At 37.6% G+C, this 16,255-nt stretch overlaps 1 protein-coding gene across 1 annotated transcript in view; it reads left to right on the top strand.

The window, feature by feature from the left end:
- The first annotated feature begins 6,441 nt into the window (after positions 1-6,441).
- LOC114138240 (pyridoxal kinase-like) overlaps positions 6,442-16,255 on the top strand; it is a 30,774-nt gene continuing 20,960 nt past the window's right edge. The window contains exons 1-3 of the mRNA XM_028007378.1: positions 6,442-6,691; positions 6,770-6,910; positions 16,153-16,207. Of these exons, the coding sequence (XP_027863179.1) occupies positions 6,830-6,910; positions 16,153-16,207 (136 nt within the window). The 5' untranslated portion in view covers positions 6,442-6,691; positions 6,770-6,829. The remainder of the gene's footprint in view (positions 6,692-6,769; positions 6,911-16,152; positions 16,208-16,255) is intronic.

The following is a 16,255-nucleotide window of genomic DNA, read 5'->3' as shown; positions in this document are numbered from 1 at the left end:
TTTCTGGTGCAGTTAATCCCAGTCTGCTCCTGTCCCAGTTCTGTGGGGTCCAGGTTGAATTCGGTCCAACTCCGGACTCAGACGGGTTGTTGCTGTTTCCGCCTCTTCTGCTTTTATCCAGACAGTCTTAGAGAAACTCTAGTGACAATCCCTTCTTTTTTTATGTCCCTCCAAAAGTAACCACTGTGTGTGAGTGAGTGTGTGCAAGATCAGGTGTGAATGACTAGAAAAGTTAAAGTCAGGTAGGTGACATTTAAAGGCAGTGAAGAGCTTCTCAAACTCTTAATCAATTTTTCTAAGCTTTCAGCAATGAGCTACAGAACTTAAAATGGGATCTTGATAGTTTGGTTTTTAACCTCAACTGAACACTTGCCACATTTTCTCAGAAAGTGCTTAATATGTACAGGTGTATTGAAAACCATGCTAATAAGCTGCAAAAACCAAGTATTTTAAGCAAGTATATGATAGGTATTCAGTGTAAATGACCGACTTACAGACATGTCAATGCGTCGGAGTTACAGTCAATGCAGTGAACAGGTACAAAAGCTGATTTCAATCAAGGTACTGTGAACAAGAATGTCTTAACTTTTATTTTCTGTTGCGCATCTCAGCTCTGACATGTTGCTGCAGAGTTAAGCTGTCACGGTGGTCATTACTATGCAGGGAGAGGGGGAAGAAAATGAACAAATGGAGGTCCCTGTGGTTCAGGGCTTTTTAAAGAAGCTCTGTGAAACATATTCCCAGTTCCAGTCCTTAACCCTACAGAAGCTTCAATACAGAAACCATTTTAATATACTTCAGCACTCCTAGCACTTTGAAAACAGACACTGTTCCCAATATTTCAGCAGAAAATGATCCAAGTTGATATGTCACCCTGCAGCCATTTTGAGTAGTCAGTCAGAAAGTTTGCCTGGAGGATTAAACATTCAGTCAGATCTGTTTCACCTCAGTATTTATACCTCTACTGATTTCTCCATAGGATAGGGCTGGGGTCTGTTAATATAACCCTTGGTTTTACTAACTTATTGAAAAGATGACGTTGTGGTGCCCAATGCTCAGAATCATCAGTGATTTTCTTTGAAATATTTAAAAGACCCACTTTAACAGCAAGACAGTGGAAAAATGTATCACCAAAATAAACACCAACCAGATAAAATATTAACCAGCTGCCAGTTAAAAAGTTTTTAAAAAAAGCTGTTCATGTTTGGCACTATGTTTATGTTTGCACACATATACATATCAGCATACATATCAAGTTGTTCATTTTAATCCAGCAACAGTAAAAACTCAGTCTAACACATAAAAACAAAACAAGATGATAGACTCCAGTAATCAAAACGATCAATTAGTTAAGCAAGCAAAGTAGTCAGTTGACCATCCATCCATCCATCCATCCATCTTCTTCCGCTTATCTGGGGTCGGGTCACGGGGGTAGCAGCCCATTGAATCCATTTCAAATATTGACATGTTTAGAAAAAGACCTTCAAGTCCTACTAAAAGTACCTAAATAAATACCACAGAAGCATGGAAAAACATGGCGCCCAAGTATCAAAGTCATACAGTAACAATGCCGAGGTCCTGTGAGTGGCATCTATTGGAGCACAGATACAGAAAAACTAAACGAGGGGAATCAGAAAGATATGAACTAAAAGGTGGTCCAAGAATGGAGCCTTGAGGAACCCCACAGTTTATCTTTGCTTATATTTATGACAAAAGTCTGCCAGGTAAGTCTGCTTCACCCATTCTATAACCAAGTTATTGTTTGTGTATTTTCAACTTTTCAACATCACTGAGATGTATTATCGCAAGACAAAATGTTTTGACATGTTGCTGTTGAAATTTCTTTAAGGCTAAACTTTTAAAGTATGGATTCAGTGATCAAAAACGTGGCTACATGTAATTGTAGAGATGTGGGTTAAAATCCCAACCAGGGACCTTTTTGTCTGACGTGTGGTGAGGAATGGTAAAGAGCTACAGGCAAGTTATATGTTTGGTTTGATTTTTCAGGGTTTTTTTTAGTTCATGTTACAAAATAATAACTTTGGCAAAACAGTTATGAATAATAAATCTTATAAAGCTGAGGTGCAGCTTACTTAGCAATGAATTTGGTTTTCTGCAGAGCTACATGTAGCCTGTGTGAACTGGGCAGAAGAAAAGCTTTTAAATTCTGTAATGTCTAATTTATTTTAACCAATTCTTCCATTGTTTCAGATCAAACCTTGTAATTTGTGCAAGATGGGCTTGTTAAAAAAAAGAAAAGAAAGCTACTAAACTACATAGTGCTCGTGCCTTTACATGAACATGCTAACACTTCTTGGCCTTATACAAAAGAATTCTTCATTTTAATTAAACCAATTCACTTTTAGGATATCACTAACATGATTTCTGAGTTTAAAACAATTAGAATTTTATCTTATCCAAGTTTAATGCTCTTGAGTATTCAAAATGGCAGCTACATTAGCTGGTCAGACAACAGTGAAGTTGTAGATGTGTTAGTTAGCTAGTTACCTTGCCTGATAGTAAATCTAGCAAGTACTTTTAATTTAAAGCCACAGTTACAATAATATTCTGAATAATAAATGACAAAACAGCTTAGTGACCAGTCACTGTCTAATCAGCAGCTTATGTTGAAAGATGTGAACGAATGTTGGTGTTTGTGGCAGACAAAACCAGTAACGATGATTTGTTCCCTCTCTAACTCTTCCCTTCACACTGTACTGAAACTAACCCAGTCCAGTTTAAGCCCGTTCTTACCGTCTACCTTCCAGGTTGTGAATAATACTGCTGTTACCTGAGAGTTAATATATGAGGAGCGATAACAACAAGCCTGTTGTTAATTATCACTGTAGAAGATGATGTATGTATTTGTCTTTCAATGTTCAGAATAAAATTCATTTGGACCAAGACTGGAGCTCATTGTTTTTTGGAGTTTGAGTGTGGGAAGCTTTAAAGGAAACGTAGTAACTACAGGGAGCCGTCGTGAACGACCCGAGTAGTTTTAGGGAGATCTTAACTTCGTTTCCATATTTTGATGAGCAACAATGAAGGTAAACCAGTGTAACAGTTAAACTTTTATTTTGCCAGCATGTTATATTTGTGCATCATTACATTATACACTTTTATAGTCTACCGGTTAGATGAAGCTTCTTTTTGTCTGAAGGAAAAGGGTTAACGTGGCAATTTCACTCGTCTCCAGAACATGAACTATGTGTACCGGTTCTCAAACAATTATCTGAGTATTTGTACTTGCCACACAGTCATAAGTGTACTATTGTATTTGTATTAGCAAGTACACATACGACAGTTCTCAAGAATTGAAATTAAAGGGGCAGTATCAAGTATTTTTTTTTCTTTTTTTAGCTTTACATCATGTTATATTATTCCCTCATCCAAAACAAACCTGTAGTGTTGCCTTGATTCTTTCATGCATGTTTGAGAAATTCTTTTATTCTTCATGGCAACCATTCAGCTGTGCCAAATAATGCTTGAGTGGACCTCGTCTCCTCAGAGCTGCAGGTTCTGCAGCTCCTCAGCTGGAGGTGGGGCTCCTCTGTGAGAAGCAGTTCCCCTCCACCCCACCCTCCCTCGACTCTCCCACTCAGCTCCTTCAGACTAGCCAGCAGAAATTAGCAAACACCTGGTGGAACTGTACATCTGCTGAGCTCATTATAGAAGATACTTCTCAATGGAACACTTGGAAAAACGTTGCTAAAGGGTTAATAGTGGAGCCATCTAACAATGACTTTCTGAATGCAGAGTTTCAGAAAGAGCAGGAGCTTCTTAAAGAGACAGAGGCCCAATTTCAAGGCATTAGATTACAAAGTATGATTTTTTTTAAGTCATTTGATATATTTAGCATTTTTTAAGCATCTCAAAGTAACATAGTTACTTGACTGTGCTATAAAATGACACTATATGCCTGAAAAACACGTAATAATGCCCCTTTAAAGGAAAAAAAACATGTTGTTGCTTATAGTTTATATCTTAAAAGAATTATTAACTATGTGTACTGTAGTGTTACAGTAAGGAAACATTATCTTTTTAGAGGGTGTGAATACTTTATAGGGATGGTGATTATGTGACAGTCTGACCCAGAGAATTATGTGTAATTGACCCAGACATCACAAACTGTTTGACACAATATTATATGTATTTAACTCAGAAGTTGTGTTAATAATATGAACTGAGTGCAAAGATGAAATGAGGAAAGCTTTTATTCAACCAAGCCAGTGTTTGTTTTTAGAACTCAACAAATAAAGAAATTAGTATATTGCAGTATACAAGACTAAACTAAAATTGACTTTTAAAAATATTAGATTAGAATTTTTAAATTTGTATTTTTGTTAAATTGTTTCTTTTTAATCCGTTTCTAATGGTGGTAGAAATGTAGCTTTAAACAAAACTATGATGTGGTGAAAACAATAGGAATGTCCACTTGGTAAAAAGATATAAATTTGCTTCTTATTTATTGAATGTGCCATATAGAGAATGTATCCCTGTGTATGTAATTCTGCTCTGCCTCAACACTGGAATGAGATTTCATTCTCCATGATCCTTATAATCCAACCCTATGGAGATTTTGGAATGGGTTTTTATCTCCACAATTTGCAGCTCTGTTACATTTTTTAAGCGATTAACCAACAAGAAATATGTGGTGTTCATTCAAATAAAAATAAAAAAATCTCACATTTTAAATAGTCTATGTACTAAACATATCAGCGAACCCGTTCACCTTAGTGGTGCCGTCTCTCCTTGTCTCATTTGTTTGAGACATATTTCTGGCTGTTTTATTATCATGTGCAATAAAGAGCTCAACAGAGCAGCACTTGGAGTAGAAAAAACCTGCTATTTTCTGCTTAATGCCTCATTGAGCAGCAGGTGGAGCTGTCAGCAGAACAGCCTTGTGCTTGGCTTCATTGCTTCTTCTTTTCATGCTCTCCCTGCCCCTTTGACCCCTCTGGTCTGCAGAGCCTGGCAGCTGCCACATGTTGGAAAAACTATATATATATATATATATATATATATATATATATATATATATATATATACTGTATATCTATAGGGGAAATTTGTTACTTCATGTTCAACCATTCATAGCTTTTTAGTATAATGAAGGGAAGAATCTTCCATCCATTTCTCTATTTAGTAAGATGCTGTAATGTTGGTTGTGACCACAAATAAACTATTTTGCACCTGTGGTGCTTAAACCATTGCAAATCAGCTTATTTATCTTGGTAGTTATGATTTTCCTAAACAATATGGATAAATTGTCTTAAAAATTCTCAAATCTTAGATTTAATCATTTTCTGAACACTTCATATTGCAGCATCCTTCCATTATTTTTCCTTCTGATCCCTTTTTGTGACTCCATGCTTTAGATATGATTTGTCAGTCATAAAACCACTCTTCCTTACAGTAAACCATGAGTATATGATAGAAAATCACTTTAGATTGCAGTTGTGAAAGTGAATATAAAATGTTCCTAAAGTTGGAAAAAATTACTGCTTTCTTGACATGTTTTTTTTTTTGTGGCAGAGGAATATATTTGAAACAACAACAAAAACAAAATATCAACAAACGGACAAGATGGCCAGCACTTGGACATGTCTGAACCGAAATCTAGATGTCAACAAGTAAAAAACAGTCATAAAAATGGCCAAAATGCCAAGTATCCTCACAGGACCAACGGACAGATTGATCTATTGGGCTTGTTAAGTCCAAAACCTCTACAAACAAAAGAAAACTGAACATGTTTAACATTCGTGGGAAGTGTGCACGAAGGAAACAATTTGTTGTTTTTGGGTTTATTAACTATGAAAATCAACTACAGAGGGGAAAATTAGTGGAAGAAATTAAGTTTACTTCAAAGGTGAGTTCATTTTTCTTCACTGATTCCAAAATTTCTAAACTGAGATAAACAGAAACCCTAATGCAGACATATTGGATTATGTGAAGAGTCTTTAACTTTCCAAGTTGGAACATAAACTTTAGGAGGCCTTCTGGCTGGTTTTTTTTTCTATTTGCAACTCAGACATATTCAGGGGATTAATAAAACACGTTATGCTTTCATCACCAATCATTTACTGCCACTGTACTGTATGCCTGTGGATGTGCTAAACCAGCTCCGGCTGTGCTGTGCAATGTGGTGACATAAAAGCCTTTACCAAGTCAAATCTCTCCTCAGTCACGACTCTGCCAGTGAAATGGTGTGAGTCACAACACAGAAAACACATCACCAAAAATACAATAAAAAAAATGCATCCTATTTTAAGACTATTTAAAACACAAGTCATTGCTAGATATTGCATTGAATGATTTGGATATATAAAACTGGAGGAAAATAATGTAGCTAAAGAGAAAATGATTGAAATTTACATTGATTTAAATCCAGTACAGTGCTGACGTCATCCTTTTTAGGCGGTCACAGAGACTGCCTGCACGTAAAGCCGGTGTGCGTGCATTTTTAATGTATGTCCTTGTTAGGGGCGACCCTGTTTGTCTGTAACTCGTTGTTCCCTTTAACGATTCACATGAAAATGAGCCACAAACAGCGGGGTTACCGGTAACAGTAACGTTAAGGGTCGTAATAGCTATTTGTGTGCGCTCATTCGCACGCGCGCTCTCCCTCATTCATACACACACATCACTACAGTCGCCGCCGCACGCGCTCTCCGTCACATCTGTGTGAGAGGTTAGAAAGCTAGCTAACGCGGGTTCTTCTCTGTTGTTATAGAGTTAAAGCGGTGGTTTCTCGTGTTGTTATGTGTAGACGTGGTTGTCTTTGAATAAGGGATTATCTACATTTCCCCTCGGCTGACCGGGAGCCGCCATGGAATGCCGTGTTCTGTCCATACAGAGCCATGTAGTCCGGGGATACGTGGGCAACAAGAGCGCCTCTTTCCCGTTACAGGTAAATGCAAACTGCATACACTCATTATCGGACAGCGGGCGACACAACACCCGTCACGAACACGACCCTGTCTGAGATGCCAATTAACACAGTACGTTCCTGACTTCCTGTGTTTCTGTTTTCCAACTATCTTCTAGCAAAAAACAGAACAAATTTCTATACATTTTCTATAGATATACGTTAACGTTCTAGTAAGTTCACATAATTATAATTAATAACCTCTTCCAAGCTGTTATAATGTGCTTTTATTTGAAAGCGTTTGTCAATTAAAACTTCCATGTTACTATTCTGATCATTGCTATACAGACCATTCTAATATTCTAAATATAAAGGTTAACCCTTTATAAGACAGGTGTTGCGTAAAATGCTGTGTCCCTGGCGCATTTAGTTCCTCCTTTCACCAAATCCTCCGCCTCCCTGATGTACTTTCATGCGAAAAACGTTTATTAAGGTCACGCTAGTGGATGAACGCGTATCGGGGACCAAATGACATGAAAACCCGTCCTTCTCTTGCGGGTTCGAGGCTCGACACCTGTCATTGAGGATGCCTGATAATTGAGTCATCATGATGTTCTGGGAGGTCTCGTTGTCCGTCACCTCAAAACCGACGCTTTTCATTCACCAAAGCGACGGAACAAATAGTACGATCAGAGTGGAGCTGAGCTAAATGACTGAAATGTCGACTGCTCTGTAGAAATCACGAGGGGACGTGTGTAAGCAATTTAAATACAAAAAATAGGATTTAATAACTATTGCATTATTGAAACAATAATATCAATCAGCATAAGGGAACATGAACTTTACATGACATTCTAAACGTGGTACACCAACATAATGCTGTTAAGCATTTTTCAAAGATTGCATTTATTGCCTATGCAATCATTTAGTCAGGATCATTTACTGTTCTTCATTTTGACATGTTTAGAGTTAGTTGTGAATTTTCTTACAATGTTGCAGCGTTGTACGTTTAACAGGGCTCACTCCAAGGTGCTGTTATCTGGTGTAAGGTACTTATCTTTATCAAGGTACACCAAGGTCCTTAAAACTATTCCTTCATACTCTTACAAAGTTTAATTCGACGGGTATATTAGGGTGCAGACTGGAAAAAATAAGAAAAAAACTTGGAAATTGTAGAAGAATGTAAGACATTTTTTAGGAAAAACTTAGAAATTTTCAGTTTTTAATGCCAAAAATTTTTCACTTTGGGAAATGTTCAGAGTTTCAAAACTCAAGAATTTTCAACTTTTTGGAAATGTTTTTTTTTATTTTTATTTTTTTTAGAAAGATCTCTCTCTCACGTTTGAGACTTTTGGAGCTTAGAAATTTGAGGGGGATTTTTTCCTAGAAATTTTCTTAGAAAGCATTGCCTAGATGTGGAATGGTTTTGAGATTTTCAGCTGGATTTGACTTGGGGACTGAATACAAATGCACATAGACAGTAGCATAGTAATCGTAAAAACTGTCACACAGAATAAATTCTAGAGTGGTGGTCTCAAACTGCAGTTCTCGAGAACTGGTGTCCTGCAGCTTTTAGATGTCTCTCTGCTTCAACACACGTGGATCCAATATTATCTCATTATCAGAGCCTTGTAGATGCTAGTGAGATAGTTTAGCCTTTAATTAAAGTGTATAGGAAAAGAGACAGAAGTTGAAGGACTCTGGCCCTTGAGGAATGCGGTTGAGACCACTCATTTTGGGTGCACTGATTGCAGTCTTCTGGCCGATCACTGATCCCTTGTCTGAAAAGTTGTTAAATTTAGCAACAAAGTACCTGAGTGAAGTTGGCTCACCTCACCTTCTTCAAATTAAATAAAGTTGACATCACACATTTCTGTTGGTTTGTGCAGCAATTTATTTATTTTTTTGCCATTATAAGTTGTGAGATTTTACAAAAAAAAGTTTCCAGAGGTTACCAGAGATCAGCCTGCTCTCCATTAACAAAATCAAACACTATTTATATTAACTACTTGTACTCTGTTTGTGTAACTAAAATGTTTGTCATTGAATACATTTGATTTTGTAAATGTGGAAGGGCTGATTGACTTTTGATGTCCTCTGCAAACATTTATTAATGTCTTTAAAATGATGGCAGCATAAATGAAAACATTTTTCGGAACAAACGTTTGACACTAATTTAATTTGAAGAAGGTTTGAGGGACCAACTTCACTCAGGTCCATTGGCGTAATTTCTCATTGATCTTAATGAGAAATTATGTAAATAATAATAATAAATAGACAAATTAGAGCTGATTTATCAGAAGGCCGAATTATCGAAAAATCCCTAGCTCACAACCTTTTCCAGTAGTTATGCTAGTGTTAGACATTTTTCAAGTTTCATTCTGTCTTTTTATATCTGAATAGTCTAATTTCAGTGGTTCAGTGATCTACTGTATTGGGCAGTCTATATTAACTTGAGAAAGATCCAAACCTCAAAAAACAAACAAAAAAACCCCTGAATGAACAAGTGATTGTTTTATTTTGAAGTCTTGCAAACTCTTCTAACTTTTGCTGTTGGCTCATTACCTACATAAACAGTAATAAATGTCTTGCCTCAGGGCGTTTTTTTCCAATGTCTTACAAAGAATCATAACAAGCGCCGTCTAAATGAGGCAATTGATACCATATGTGAGAGGACATTAATGGTATTAGCTCCTTCTGGCAATGAGCGTTGCCATCATGTCTCCTTTACGACGTCCATTGTTGACAGTAGGATTACAGTAAGTGTCTGTGCATTAGTAATAATTATCCTGATGATACAGGCTCTTCGGTGGCTGGTGGAGGTCAGTGTGAGGAGCTTACAGTATGAGCTCCATCATGGTGCTCGTGGTGAGAAGTGGCCCGGGTTTATTTTTAGCCTGCGGCACACCAGGATTTATTTGGTGCTTCTCTTAATGGCTGTTCTGCTTTGATGCTTGTCATCAGAGTTCAGTGTAGTCAGTAATCTTTAAGCACTACGCCCTATTAAGGCTCATTTGTACCACCTTAATGGTAAAGTAATGCAGAGTAGCAGGGCTGGTCTCAATACACAGCCTCGACTCAGGCAGGTCACAGTCAATGTACTCCTACTCTGCAAGCTCTACAACTCCACTATATGGATATTATAATCAAAATCCCCAATTCATTCTAAAAGAATCAGTTTGGATGTTACAACAATAGAACAACAAGCTATGTACAATGAGGATAATTTGCTTTATAATGTTTGAAAAGCTCCATTAGCTTATCTTATTAGCATTCTAAAGGGATTGGCCAATCAGGATCCCTTTTGCCCCTGATCCGAGTCATTGTCCCAATTAGTTCATTCACATAGAAGTTCTTGACACTGCAGGACATTCATTTAGACCCAGCAGGAGTTTATGCAGGTCAACTTTAAATTTATACTTTAAATATATCTGGCTCCGAACATTCAGATACGTTCCTAAAGCTCATGTTTTCTTGAGTGCTAGGTAGCACATGTTTATTATCGTAGGTGTCCACCGATAAATCGACTCAGATTTCCTTAATTATGGGTGATTGGCCGATTACCCATAATCAGGTGATTATGAAGCTGATTTTATATCCTGATAGTATCTACCGCCACAAAGGTATAAAAATCAGCCACTGTCCTCATCTGCTCTGCTGTGAGAGAGGTTTGACTGACTGACTGGACCACCAGCCCATGTCTGCTTGATGCAGTTAACGATAGTCACACCACTGTTGCCAACTCAGTGCCTTCTTGCTATATTTAGCAACATTTCATATAAAAAAAGAAATTGTAATTGGCCAAAATCATAATCAGCAGTTTGGACTTTATAAAGATCGGTCTATCGGCGATCAGCCAGAAAACTGCAATCAGTTCAGCCTTGCATAATAGGGCTACTGGATTATGAAAAAACAATTATGAGGATTATTTTGGGCAATATTGATATTGTGAATATTTAAAATTGATTATTCATTAAGTTGGAAGAAAAAAGGTGCGTTGCGTGGTGTAGCAGTAGCACATTAACATCAGTATTTTAACATCGGTCCGGTTATGTTTATCTCTGTGTTGCCCTGCAACAGACTGTTGACCTGTCCAGGGTGACCCCGCCTCTCATCTGAAATGTCTCACTGGAGATAGGCACCAGCAACACTCCCAGCTCCACTAGGCACAAGGGTGAACAGAAATGGGATGGATGAATGGATGGTATCGGTCTGATAAATAAAATATATATTTCCATCTTGCTGCCGTTTTTCTGGTGGAGAAGGTTGGTCATGTGACAGTGATGGTAGGACAGTAAAGGATTGTGGGGAGTTTAACTGAAGCAGAGAAGCAATGGTGTGGTTAGCAATTTGACACTGATATTGTGCTACATTTTTATATTGGTGTGTCTCTAATTAGGAACTTACACAAAGTTACAGTACAGTAATTATTTGAATGTTTTTTTAGTACAGACCGCATTAACAACCTGAATAGATCAATTTATACAATAGAAATGCAGTAATTTATTTAGGACAAAGGCAAGATCATTTCTGTATCCAACCTTGACTATTAGGGACTGGTCAGTAGTGGCCTTACGCCTGTGTGATTCATTGGGAGTCGGGATGCAGACAAAGCGGGTCTGGCTTGTCTCTGTGAATGCTGTTTCTGGGGAACACCAATAAGTGCTGTCATGAGTCTCCAAACGTTTACAGTAACACCAGAAAAAGTAGCTAGAATTGCAATTAATTTTAATAAAGAATAAAGTTGGCGGGTGGTCGTAAAAATATTAATTTAGCTTGAAATGGAACACGCTAAATTGACAGCAGTCTACTGAATTCTATCCTTCTATTGTTGATATCTGCTTATCCTTGAAGAGTCGGGGGCGGATCTCATCTGCTACAAGCAGTCACAGGGAAACTCAACCTATGGAAACATGGCAGTTTTGAAAAAAAAAGTTTTGCTCTGGGATTAGGATGATATTTCACAAAACTGCAATAGAAATTATTTTTTTGCATCACACGAGTCATGGAATCAACAGCTGGATGTTTCTACTGGCGGAAATGAATAAAGAGACGACAGGAAGTGGCAGGAGGATGATGGCAGCAGAGCTGCATGTTTTTTATTTTTTAATGACGCTTCGCATGAACAAACTTGTCTGATTTTAATTGTGTTTCTATTTAGTGGAAACACGGCAATTGTGAAATTGTGCTTTTTCGACATTAGCAGCTGGAGTCATACTTCAGGTTAATTTTTATGTTGTGGTTCCAACTTTTAGTGCCGTGGCACATTGTTCTCTATTAATGTTCACCAGGAAATAATTTTACATGTGTAGACATATGTAATACAACTGTCCAAAAATATCCAAATGGTCTTCCTTGCCACAGATTATTGTCCACAGTGGTAAAAGTAAAAAAATTAGGTCAAATGTGGCACTGTGGGTAATTTTGATTAAAAAAACAAGTGACAGGTCAGTGAAGAGGCTGCTCAGCTTTCAGAGTAATGGCCGTGATTCAGCTGGTGTAAGAGAGAAGGGGAGGATGATGACTATGATGTCCGCGAGCGTGCTGGGCATCCCTCTCTCCGTGCTGTCATAATGGAGACGGCAGCGTGAGGAAGACACGCTCTGATTGGCCACCACAGGATTATTCCTGATGACGCGAAGATGAAGACAGAGCTGAGCTGCTGGGGATAAACTAAACAGAAAATCTGAGAAAGTAGAGATGATTCCCAGCATGGGTGACTCAACAGAGGTTTTTTGTTTCAATAGCTGATTGCTTATTTGTTTATTTCAAATATGTTCACACTTATACACCATGATGCATATTTATTTGTTTGAAAAGGAGGTAGGTAGAAGCATAAACTTATCTTACTCTACACCGTTTGTTACAACTTCAATATTTGCATTATCAGTACAGATATTTACTTTTCAATGATTCTTGAGAAGAGGGACAAAACAGGTCCTATGGATAAAGCACAAAATTTGTATAAAATATACACAAAATATAATTTTTTCAAATATCTGACTAAACTAACCTGGGCCATGTGAGCACAACAATGTATGTTTTCTTGGTGTTTGCTGAATATTTTTTATTTTAAACATTGTAGTAGGTGGATGGTGTCTTTAAAATCCCTTGTTCTGGAGCAGAACTCAATACATTATAATAGTTTAAAACAATTAAAAGAATACTAAGATATTATGTAATATATTATGACAATAAAGTATAAGTATTCAAATAAATAATTATAAAAGTATCAATAATTTGAATTAAAAATAATTTTTATATATTTTCTAACTCTGCAATGAACGTCTTAAAGTCACACATAGCCAGGCTATGTGGAAGTCTTGTCTCATTTATGCATGGCGTTCTCCAGACATCTGTCAGCAGCACAGAAAAGAGTGGCCACACACATGTGCTGAAAGGTGTAGTAGCACACTATGATGTACATCACACTGTCAGTCCTAATTTCTGAAGATCAGGACAGCAATGGCTAGTAGGCAGTTACATGATCACCACAGAGCTGAAAAGTGGTCTTGTTTGATTGAAGTTCTTGGGTCATCTGCTAATTGGAACACAGACAGAAAAACAATCACAAAACAAACCACGTTTTAGGGACTGTAATCGGTATAATGATGAAAAAGTATCATAAATGTCTTACCTCAAGAATGTGAAGGGCAGCGTCACTCGCGACTCCCAATATTTCTTAGATGGTGCAATATGTGATAGAGACGTGTCTGGGAAAGGCTTCATCATGGCAATGGCTTGGATTACTTGAAAAATAAAACAAGTCTTATTTTAGTTAATTTGCTCAAATACAATAATACAGGAATTCAAGATGCCAAGACAAAGTCATTTTAATTACTTAAAAATTACTTGATTATTTAAAAGTGTGTTCACAATGGTTTTACCACTCCTATAAAGGAGACACTACTTTAGAGTCATTGCTTTAAACACAACTCACAATGAAGCCTACAATCACCTTTATATGTCAACAGAGGTCTCATTATTTTTTGAAAACTCCATAGAACTGAGTCTCCTTTTTGTTATGGTCAATATTAAATATCTGATGGCAAACAGACCTAGATAAAAACTCAAACTAAATTAAGCTTTATTACAGTTTATTAGAATTAGCTTCTGATTATAGTTTCCAATTTGGGAAGCTTTTAAAAGGCAACTACACACAATTTTTTACTACATCTTGTGTTTAATCTGCTCTATTTGAATAATAAAAAACAATACCTAAACTGTTCAAACCTGAACTAGATTATTACACTGATAGTAAAATCATTCAAACCTTGTTTGTTATGTCTGAAACTTTTTTCTGATTTGTGAAATAAAGTGCCATATTAGGCTGCACAGTGGTGCAGTTGGTAGCACAGTTGCCTTGCATCAAGAAGGTCCTGGGTTCGATTCCCGGCCGGGGTCTTTCTGCATGGAGTTTGCATGTTCTCCCTGTGCATGCGTGGGTTCTCTCCGGGTACTCCGGCTTCCTTCCACAGTCCAAAAACATGATTGTCAGGTTAATTGGTCTCTCTAAATTCTCCCTAGGTGTGAGTGTGTGTGTTCATGGTTGTTTGTCCTGTATGTCTCTGTGTTGCTCTGCGACAGACTGGCGACCTGTCCAGGGTGAACCCCGCCTCTCGTCCAGAACGTAGCTGGAGATAGGCACCAGCAACCCTCCCGACCCCATTAGGGACAAGGGTGAACAGAAAATGGATGGATGGATGGAAGTGCCATATTAGATTATTCTTCAAACTGGGACTACTTAAATTCACAAATCAAAAATAGTGTTTGAAATATCCTGCAAACAGTTTGGAATAATCTAATATAGGCTTTAAGTCTAATTGCATTTAAGTTTTTAAATTACAGCAGATTAAACATCCTCAAGCCTAATATTAGTGAAATATTAGGCGGAATTGCCCTTTAGCCATTTCTGAATCAGAAGCTACGAATGAGAATCCACCTTAGCTATGTAAAAAACACTGTAGCTACCAAAAACTCGTGTCAATATTATTTTTAAGCAATAGCTATTGTGGTTAATTACTGTTCAGAGCTCATATTCACAAGAGCAGCTCTTTAACCTGCGGGGGGAAATTGGCATGTCATTACATGCTAACTTGCTTCAGAATTAGCTTATCTTACAAAGACAGACAACTGCAAATTAAGCTTACCTCTCAGTACCACAGTTGTAGGATCTATACACGAAAAAGGTCTTCCATCTTCATCCATGTCCAACCGAGATTAGAGAATTTGCCAAAAGTCAATCTTATAAAAAGTACAGTCGATAATCTCTTAGCTAGGCTGATCCAACTGAGTTAACGTTAATCAGTGCAGTTAAACAATCTCTGGCGTTGCCGTTAGTGATGTGCTAATTGATACTGAAATATCAATTCTTCCGATACCAGAACTTAATGCTTTAAAATCTGTTGTCTCCTTCTCCATAAGTCCTTGTCAGATATTAACTAAACGATCACCACGACAAAAAAAATAAGAAACAAAAACTCAGTCTAATCCACAGTTCAGCCTTTCTTGTGAAAGTTTTACCTACAGCTTCATGTTTTTGTTCAGCACCTCACATGTTTGTTGAAAGTCACACGCTGGTGGTGCCCATCCAGCAGGATACCTTGCAGAAAGCACGCGCTGCGCTCTCAGGAGCATACAGACGTCCCTCCAAGGTCAAAGTTAATTTGGAGACTTGTTCTGGCTGGTAGGGACGGTGAGGTTTACAGGGGTGTTTCTTCTCTGAAAGTCACAGTGAATTGAAAAGAACAAAGAGCCCATTCATTCCGCCCGCTTTAGTCCAATTAAACAAAGCTGTTCAGATAGTGACAGACTGCGCATATGGATGAGCCGTGAGCCTGCCTCTTTCCACTCCGAAAAGACACCAAGTGTGTTTTTATTTTTCTTTATCTGCTCTGTAGATTTCTGCATGAATGTTACAGTTGGATTGTCATGTTTTTTTAAATCTCCCTTTCTTTTAGTTTGTTTCACAGAATTAGCTGTGCAGTAATATTCCTTTTTTCATCTAGAGTTGGTTCTCTCTAAGCACTTCCAGGGCACCAGGGTTTTCTGCGTATTCAGCTATAAATACCTACACATAAGTACTGCAAAAATTACAGACAGTGGGGTGATGGAGAAACTTTTAGAGTCTACAAAAGTAAATAATGAAAAAGGGTTAAGGTTACATTTGGGTTTGTGATGCTAAAATGTCTCCAAACATTTTCTTATATCAACCTAGAAATGTTCATTACTGGAGACATTTTGTTTCTGCTCTGATTCTCTTCTTCTTGTGTCTTTGTGTCCAGGTTTTAGGGTTTGAGGTGGACTCCATCAACTCGGTGCAGTTCTCCAACCACACAGGTTCTGACTGTCTTTCTGAGGGAATGTTTTGGGAGTGTATGGTATAGA

The sequence above is a fragment of the Xiphophorus couchianus genome, chromosome 22 (genome assembly GCF_001444195.1).
Source record: "Xiphophorus couchianus chromosome 22, X_couchianus-1.0, whole genome shotgun sequence".
Classification (NCBI taxonomy): Eukaryota; Metazoa; Chordata; class Actinopteri; order Cyprinodontiformes; family Poeciliidae; genus Xiphophorus; species Xiphophorus couchianus.
Note: the sequence above shows the minus strand (reverse complement) of the source record. Positions and strands in the feature narration are given on the sequence as shown.